We start from the raw sequence: 9,107 nt of genomic DNA on the forward strand, positions 1-9,107 counted from the left end.
TCGGACCGGGCCTCACTGAGTCAGAACCCCGCCGCTCCTCATCAGGGAGTTGCTGTGATCTGGGCCGTTTCCATGGAAACGGCTGTCAACAGGAAGTCAGGTTCTTCTGATCCAGGGTCCAAACAGTTCTGACCCACTTCAGGCCCAATGAGCAGAAGAACTTGGATTACATCATCCTGAGGACAGGAAGTGACATCACAGCTGCTGCTGCAGGCGACAGAATGGCAGGAAGACAGGAAGGTTCTGGTTCTGGTTCTATTTTTGGTTTTAGTTCTGGTTCTGGTTCTATTTCTGGTTCTTTTTCAGGTCCAGGTTCTGGTCAGGTTCTTTTTCTGGTTCAGGTTCAGGTTCTGGTTCAGGTTCTATTTCTGGTTCAGGTTCAGGTTCTGGTTCTATTTCTGGTTCTGGTTCTTTTTCAGGTCCAGGTTCTGGTTCAAGTTCTATTTCTGGTTCTGGTTCTATTCCAGGTTCTGGTTCTGGTTCTATTTCTGGTTCTGGTTCTGGTCCTATTTTTGGTTTTGGTTCTGGTTCTATTTCTGGTTCAGGTTCTGGTTCAGGTTCTATTTCTGGTTCTGGTTCTGGTTCTTTTTCAGGTTCTGGTTCTTTGTCAGGTCCAGTTTCTGGTTCAGGTTCTGCTTCTATTTCTGGTACTTTTTCATGTTCAGGTTCTATTTCAGATTCTGGTTCAGGTTCTAGTTCTGGTTCTGGTTCTAGTTCTTTTTCAGGTTCTGGTTCAGGTTCTATTTCTGGTTCAGGTTCTGGTTCTATTTCCGGCCCAGTTTCTGGTTCTGGTTCTGGTTCAGGTTCTATTTCTGGTTTTGGTTCTGGTTCTATTTCAGGTCCAGGTTCTGGTTCAGGTTCTATTTCATGTCCAGGTTCTGGTTCAGGTTCTAGTTCTGGTTCTAGTTCTTTTTCAGGTTCTGGTTCTGGTTCTATTTCAGGTTCTATTTCTGGTTCTGTGTATCTGTGTCCCAACTCGTTCAGGGCTGCAGTGCCGCCCCCTGCAGGCCGCCCAGCGCCACTGCAGCATCTCCAGTCCACAGGCGAAACAATCCACTGTTGACCCGGTTCTGCAACTGGTGACTTGGTTCTGTAACATAATTAAATAGAATCTGGACCAGAACCGTCTCTGGTCGGGTTTTGGGCCCGGATGGACGTGTAGAACCGGGCTTTATGGACCCGTTACCTCTGTGAACATTCCTGATCAGAACCTTTGGCCTCACAGTTTGATCACCTTCACAGGTCAAATGATCAGCATGGCGCTGCGCTGCCTCCTGCTGGCCGCTGCTGCTCATTACAGGAAGTGACATTTACTCCACGCCTCTTGCTGAGGTTTTGGTTCTGTTTCCTGTCTGAGCAGACGACTTCCTGCCGAGGCAGCATGGTCCTGTGGGCCTGGTGGGGGAGGCGGCGGCCGTCGCTCCGGCCCAGCACTCGACGCTTGCCAGCGTCTCCATCAAACACCCGCTCATCCAGATCCAGTGAGTGGACCCGGAAGGTTCTGACTTGGTTGTTGTCTTGCTGCTCAGCTGACCCCGTCTGGGTCTGGTTCTGAACAGGAACTCGGTCCACAGTCTGAGGAAGAGAACGTCTCAGGACTCCAGTCAGAGCTCAGTGTTCTACACCGATGTTCTGCCCTGGACCGAAACCGGGCCGGAGGACGGAGGCACCCCCGCAGGTAGCACAGGGTACTGCAGGTACCGAGTTCCTTCTGGGTTCTGGTTCAGAACCTTTTCTGGTTCTGTCTGACCTGGATTCTGGACGATTCTGGGTTTGACCCGATCCATTTGGAGGGCAAACAGACCCTTCGGGATCAGAACCCAGAGCCGGACCGGCTTCTTTCTGAAAGCTCATCCTGATGACATCACGTCCTGTCTCCTCAGATGACGCCGCAGGTCAGAGGTCGGCGTCTCCGTCCCTCAGCTGGAGGTCCAAGTCCCGGGTCTCGTCCTCTGTGTCGGTCCCCTGCGGGGTCGCGGCGTCCTCGGAGCGGACGTCCCGCCTGCAGCAGGACAAGCAGATGCTGATGGAGGAGGTCAAGGCTCAGAAGGTGAGGCGGTTCGGCCGGACCCGCCGCTCCTCCAAAACCAGAACCGACGCTGTGTGTCCTTCAGGAGCTGGTCTGGATCCTCCACAAGGCCCTGGAGGCGTCGCAGCTGGAGAAGCGCAGCTGCAGCGAGTTCCTGGCGGCACAGGACGAGCAGCGGCGCCTGGAGCTGCTGCGGCACGGCGAGCGGCTGGCGGCGGACCTGAGGGCCCGGCTGGACGGCGCCAAGATGGAGGCCGAGGCGCTGAGGCGTTGCCTGGACGACAGAGACGCTCAGCTGGCCGAGCTGCAGGAAGAGGTCAGGCTGCTGGAGGAGAAGAACGCCGCCAAGCAGCAGGTGACCTCTAGATGACCTCTGGGTGACCTCTGAGGTTCTGGTCATCTGATCCTGTTTCCAGCTGCACTGATTGTACTTCCTGTCTCCTGTCAGGTGATCCTGAAGCTGACTGATCAGGTGACCTCCTGCCTGTCGGACTCCTCTGGTTCCGACCAGAACCAGAACCATCAGAACCACAAGCAGCTCCAGCAGCAGATGGAGAATCTCAAGGTGGAGTTCAGCTGCCTCACCTGATCCGGTTCCGGTTCTGATCTGCGTGTAGAAGCCCATAGGATGAAGTCTGGTTGGTTCTGACCCGGTTCTGGTTCTGTTCTTCAGGACGACTTGGCGGCGTATCAAACCCAGAACCGGTTCCTGAACTCTGAGATCTACCAGCTGACCAAACTGTGGAGGAAAAGCTCCGAGCAGGAGAGGAGCCTGATGGTGAAGGTGGGAACGATGGGAATGCTGGGAATGCTGGGGCGGCTCTGGTTCCTTACTGGACCTGGCCTGGTCCTGGTTCTGCTTCTCATGTTCCTGCTCTCTAATTGGCCGCAGTGTGCGTACCTGGAGGCCACCAACTGCCAGATGGAGAGCCGTTACCTGGGCGTCCTGCGGAGGCTGCAGGAGGCCAAAGCTCTGGCTCCGGAGCAGCAGGAGGCCGTGCAGCGGCTGATCCAGGACGCCCTGGGAAGAGAGGCCAAGGGCGTCGTGAAGCTGAGCGCGGACAGGTAAGACACCTGGACACCAGCTTCCTGATCTCGTTCCCTGGCAGAAAACGGGTAAATGCGCCCTGTGCTCCGTCTGCAGGGATCACGACGAGTACGGCTTTAAGATCGTCCCCGACTACGAGGTGGAGGACATGAAGCTGCTGGCCAAGATCCAGGCGCTGGAGATCCGGGGCCACAGTTTGCTGCAGCAGGTCAGACTGCTGCCCAGAGCGCCGACTGACAGGCTGCTGCCTGATTGCCTCAAGTCCACCTCTCTGCAGCAAACAGGAAGGGCGGGACGGACCTCTGTCAGTCTCAGACCTTATTTAGAAATGGGACCATTGCACTCCAGAAGTGAAGGGGGCGCTATTTCCTATATTATCCACGGTCTCCCGTTTTTATTTTCTTTAAAATCTGTGATATATTTTCACCTTTAGGAAGGATTTTCACTCTCAGCATTTATTTGAACTTTTCTCTTTTATTTACTTCAGTGCAGCTCACAGATTTTAACAGATTCTGTAGCTTTCTGTGAACTTCTAAATCTGCTCCTTAGTGGCATCTTTTCGGGCCTGATACTGCCTCTAGTGGCGTGGGGTGGTAACACAGCTAATATAATTACATTACTAAATCAGAATAGCACAAAATCTTTATTATTTATTATTAATATCAACATTACTGGAACCGTAAAAGATAAATAATATTCTAAAACATTATATTTTTCCATTTTCTTAAGGAAGTAGAGCTAATTAAATGACATAAACAAAACTTTTATACATTATAAATAATATCTATATTTCTCCATCAATTATAGGAGGAACAAAAGAAATAATAAAACATGAAAAACAACATGATCAACTATAATAAAAATACCATTTACAATATATACATAAGAAATTTAACTGAGCAAAAGTCAATAACAAACAAATGAATTAGGTGTAACAGAAGAATAACCAGGATTGTTAAACAGATACAAGCAATAATTCACAGTTTTATTTTTACGGTGCCATGTATATTATTCTGAGACTTTTTGTTGGTAGAGTTTTATATTTAGGAAAAAATCTGGTTAAACTATTTAGTCTTCCAAGGTGGAAATTTTTCCTTGACTCTAAAACGATAAAATAAAACTCTTTCATAGAATCACAATATCAACAATTTTGCATCAAGTAAAACACTTAGCAGGCTACAGGTAAATGTTATCATTTAGTTTGGCTAAGAATAATTATTGCTCTGTCAATAAATGATTTCTAATCGATGTTCTTAGTTACCAGAGGAAAACAATAAGGCCTTCATGAGCTCAAACTATTACTTATTATTTTACCTGCCATTGAAAATATTCTGAAAATATTGTCTGTTGTTCTGCAGCTCATGTGACCAAAGCAGATGAAAAGTTAAAACAGTCCACAGTTAAAACTCTAGTTAGAACGTAAAGTTTTAACATTTTAACTCAACAACCTCTAACTAACTGGTTGTACACAACCTCTGGTTGGGTAACCCAAAGATCTCTGGGTCTAAAAAGATAAAGTCTCTGAGAACAGTTCTTAAAGATATAGCCAGTGTTTTCAGCAAAACTGAGCTGACTGTCCAGGAATGACAAGGAATTTAAAATTGACCACAGTTTCAACAGGTTGGCCATCGAGTGAAACTGGAATCACTTTCAGGTTTTGTTTGTCATTTAATTAGCTCTACTTCCTTAAGAAAATGAAACGGTATGTTCTTTAGTGAGGGAATTTATCTTTTACTGTGCCAGTAATGCCAGAATTAATAGTAAATTATAAGGACGTTGTGCTATTCTGATTTAGTAATGTAATTATATTAGCTGTGTTACCACCCCACGCCACTAGAGGCAGTATCAGGCCCGAAAAGATGCCACTAAGGAGCAGATTTAGAAGTTCACAGAAAGCTACAGAATCTGTTAAAAACTGTGAGCTGCACTGAAGTAAATAAAAGAGAGCTTTCAGTTCATATTAAAATTATTATTTTACAGTACAGTAGGTATTTGTAAAAAAAAAAAAAGTTTATACAGTACTTTTTATTTGTTAAACAAATGTTTGGGCCTGTAAAAAGGTTTGTTTCTGTGGTTTCAATGTATTATGGAGTATTTTATTGTATAAATAAAAAAATAAAGGTTCCTACTTCGCGAATTTCGCCTATCGCGGTTCTTTTTGGAACGTAACCGCCGCGAAAAACGAGGGGGTTAGGCCCCCCCCACCCGGTCCGCAGCAAAATTGCGAAGGGCTGACCGGTCCGCGCAACTGAAAAGGTTGGGGACCACTGCTCTAACCCACCGGGCCGGTTCTGGTTCTGATTCTGGTTGTCCATGCAGGACAGCATGGAGCGCCCCCTGCTGGCCCGCTGGGCGCAGTACCTGGCCGGCCGTTCTGAGGATGACCTGTGTCCATCTCCGGAGCTCAAGGCTCTGCTGCGCTCCGGCGTCCCTCAGCAGTACCGGCAGAGAGTGTGGCGCTGGCTGGTCCGGACCAGAACCAGAACCGTCTGGGAGCGCCACCCCCAGCGGTACCAGCAGGTAGGCCGACGCTCCGGGCCGCCGCGGTTGGGGCAAGCCTTGACTAACCCTCACTGCGCTTGCAGCTGTGTGAGAAGAGCCGGACGTCGCCGCACCCGGCCTGCAGGCAGATCCAGCTGGACCTGCACAGAACCCTGACCACCAATCAGAACTTCTCCTCGCCCTCAAGCCCCGCCCTCCAGCAGCTGCGCCGCGTCCTGCTGGCGTTCTCCTGGCAGAACCCGGCGGTCGGCTACTGCCAGGGGCTTAACAGGTAGGAGGGGCGACACCGGGTCAGGTGACCCCGTGGTGACCTCGTGGTGACCTTGCGATACCCCTCAGGCTGGCGGCCGTCGCACTACTGGTGCTGCAGAGCGAGGAAGACGCCTTCTGGTGCCTGGTGGCCTTGGTGGACGCCATCATGCCTCAGGACTACTACACCAAGAATCTGCTGGCCTCTCAGGTGAGTCTGCAGCCAGGCGCCGTCGTCCCCGGTGTCGGATTGCCCGCTGATGATGCGTTCGTGTTCAGGCCGACCAGCGGGTCCTGAAGGACTTCATGGCAGAGAAACTCCCCAGGCTGGCGGCGCACCTGGAGGGTCACGGGGTTGACGTGTCGCTGGTCACCTTCAACTGGTTCCTGGTCGTCTTCGTGGAGAGTCTGCCCAGCGACATCCTGCTGCCACTGTGGGACGCCTTCCTGTACGAGGGCTCCAAGGTACCCTGAACGCACCACAACTCAGAGGACTGACCCTGAACCAGTGACATGTGGTCATGGAAAAATAATATATGATGATAAGATCATTTATGTTGCTATTTTCATCCTGTGGTTTGTTCTATAAAGTACCTATTTTTCATTCAACTTAACCAATTCTGATTATTTTTTCTTCAAAATCGCTGAATTTTTGCATTTTCCCATTCAAATGCTCAAAAGCGCAGCAGGTGAGGCAGCAGGAAGCTGAGCCTCACCTGGATTGATCAACCTCTGGCTAACTGCACTGGCTGCTGTTCTATAACAACATGCTCCTCCTGTCTGTACGTCGCCAATAAAATGGTTAAAAACATTTAATATTTAAACTGATTTTCCATCATTTAGCTTATGTACATAATGTTCAGTGTTTGTTGTCACCAACTGTGTGTGTAACGTGTTTCTGTGCTGAGCAGCGATCAGAAACCAGAGAACAGATTGGAGGTGAGGCAGGCAGTTCTCTGGCCTCATGGCAGGGGGCGCTCATGACCCAGACATTGTGACTCCACAACTGCAGAGTAAGAGACAGAACCAGCGAGCTAGCCCTGGAGCTAGCCATGGAGCTAGCCATGGAGCTAGCCGTGGAGCTAGCCCTGGAGCTAGCCATGGAGCTAGCCGTGGAGCTAGCCCTGGAGCTAGCCGTGGAGCTAGCCCTGGAGCTAGCCCTGGAGCTAGCCATGGAGCTAGCCGTGGAGCTAGCCCTGGAGCTAGCCCTGTAGCTAGCCATGGAGCTAGCCCTGTAGCTAGCCCTGGAGCTAGCCATGGAGCTAGCCGTGGAGCTAGCCCTGGAGCTAGCCGTGGAGCTAGCCATGGAGCTAGCCCTGTAGCTAGCCATGGAGCTAGCCATGGAGCTAGCCATGGAGCTAGCCATACAGTAAAGAGCAGCGATATATTTATAGTTTTCTCCTCGTACCACATCAGTCACTTATTAATAACCGCAAAATAAACATTAAGCCTAAAACCAAACCACTGCAACAGACTGAATGTTCTGCTGTCTGTGTGGGAAATATCGGAGTTTTTTTTTGTTTCGTAGTCAGTTGCTATGGCAACGAGTCTGCGCGTAGCTGCGCTGATACGGAGAGCGAGAAAGACGTGGTTTTGAGTTTTACTTCAACGGTTTTTCCCTTTGCTGTGGAGCACGAAATGAATAATATCTACATGTTGAAGTTTGATTGAGTTAACAGAATTATTCTACCGCGGCTATGATGACATGTAGAAGAAAAGTGTTTTTGCCCCCCAGCGTTGTCCGCATGCGCGAAATTTCCTTATGTAAACGATAACATGCATAATCATGTTATCACAATCATATTTGTAAATATGATTATGATTAAGTCAGAGCCTCACCAGCTACGAACCTCACCGCATGTCACTGCCCTTAACGCACCACAACACCAAACTGAACCTGAACGCAAGAGAAACTGCCCCTGCTGCCCTCTAACCCGTTGCCCCGCCTCCGGCTGCAGGTGATCTTCAGGTTCGCTTTGGCTCTGTTCAAGTACAAAGAAGACGACCTGCTGAAGATCCACGACAACGTGGAGATCTACCAGTACCTGCGCTTCTTCACCAAGACCGTCACCGACAGCAGGTACGCCTTCCGTCTGTCTGTGGGAACGCCGTCTGTCTGTGGGAACGCCGTCTGTCTGTGGGAACGCCGTCTGTCTGTGGGAATGCCGTCTGTCTGTGGGAATGCGGTGTGTCTGTGGGAACGCCGTCTGTCTGTGGGAACGCCGTCTGTCTGTGGGAACGCCGTCTGTCTGTGGGAACGCCGTCTGTCTGTGGGAACGCCGTCTGTCTGTGGGAACGCCGTCTGTCTGCGGGAACGCGGTGTGTCTGTGGGAACGCCATATCTCGGTGGGAACGCGGTGTGTCTGTGGGAACGCCATGTGTCTGTGGGAACGCCGTCTGTCTGTGGGAACGCGGTGTGTCTGTGGGAACGCTCCAGGTTCAGCAGACACTCGGCGTGTTTCAGTGAATCACTTCTTGTCCTTTTAATTGAAATCAGTAACTTCTTGATTTATCGTTTTTCCAGCAGAAACTGGATGATAAAGTTTTCAGTTTGGTGTTTTGATCTCAACTAAACTTTATTTTGACAGGTAGTTTTGTTTCCAGAGATAATTCATTTTATTTGTTGTTTAAATGTCTTCCTATTCCAGTGTTAAATGTTCATTAGAGTTTAAAGTTTATTGTTCATTATTATGTTAATATCAAACAACAATATTGTTGTTTATTGTGATCATTTCTGGGCCGATTTATCGTCCATTGGCTGTAAATGGCGCCTCTCCTCAACAGGAAGTTGGCGGCCATTGCTTTCTGTGACATGAACCCGTTCCCGCGGCGCCTGCTGAGGAACCGGCGCGCGCTGCACCTGGAGCGCCTGCAGGGGGAGCTGCAGGAGCTGGAGGAGCAGCAGAAGGAGTTTGTGACAGAGAGCGCCGAGCGGAAAGACAAGGAGCTGGACCCGGCCAGCGAAGACGATGACGAACTTTAATGAGAGGAAACCCGGGAGCGCTCCCTGATTGGGTCCCTGGTTGGCTCCCTGATTGGGTCCCTGATTGGGTCCCTGGTTGGCTCCCTGATTGGGTCCCTGGTTGGCTCCCTGGACCAGGACATTATTATCAAAGCTCTAAATAAATGTTCTGCAGGTTCAAATTCCTGCTTCTTCATTAAACCAGAACATTTCTTGTTTTTATCAGGTCGACAACAACAGAAGCTAACAGAAGCTAACCCTTAATATGACATCACTAAAATTCTTAGATTTTCTCAGGGATTAGAAGCATCTCAGTT

General features: G+C 49.7%; 1 protein-coding gene across 4 annotated transcripts in view; it reads left to right on the plus strand.

Moving 5' to 3' along the window:
• tbc1d2 (TBC1 domain family, member 2) overlaps positions 1-8,991 on the plus strand; it is a 17,386-nt gene extending 8,395 nt beyond the window's left edge. For 3 of the 4 annotated variants that reach the window (XM_028008626.1, XM_028008627.1, XM_028008628.1), the window contains 14 exons: positions 1,361-1,481; positions 1,560-1,678; positions 1,884-2,050; positions 2,115-2,384; positions 2,478-2,594; positions 2,703-2,813; positions 2,922-3,094; positions 3,174-3,285; positions 5,397-5,597; positions 5,663-5,850; positions 5,919-6,039; positions 6,108-6,293; positions 7,787-7,908; positions 8,613-8,991. In XM_028008626.1, coding sequence (XP_027864427.1) covers positions 1,361-1,481; positions 1,560-1,678; positions 1,884-2,050; positions 2,115-2,384; positions 2,478-2,594; positions 2,703-2,813; positions 2,922-3,094; positions 3,174-3,285; positions 5,397-5,597; positions 5,663-5,850; positions 5,919-6,039; positions 6,108-6,293; positions 7,787-7,908; positions 8,613-8,811 — 2,207 coding nt within the window. In that variant the 3' untranslated portion in view covers positions 8,812-8,991. Of the gene's footprint in view, positions 1-1,360; positions 1,482-1,559; positions 1,698-1,883; positions 2,051-2,114; positions 2,385-2,477; positions 2,595-2,702; positions 2,814-2,921; positions 3,095-3,173; positions 3,286-5,396; positions 5,598-5,662; positions 5,851-5,918; positions 6,040-6,107; positions 6,294-7,786; positions 7,909-8,612 lie in introns of all 4 variants that reach the window. The other variant, XM_028008629.1, reaches the window with a different exon arrangement.
• Positions 8,992-9,107: the final 116 nt, after the last annotated feature.

The sequence above is a fragment of the Xiphophorus couchianus genome, chromosome 23 (genome assembly GCF_001444195.1).
Source record: "Xiphophorus couchianus chromosome 23, X_couchianus-1.0, whole genome shotgun sequence".
NCBI lineage: Eukaryota > Metazoa > Chordata > Actinopteri > Cyprinodontiformes > Poeciliidae > Xiphophorus > Xiphophorus couchianus.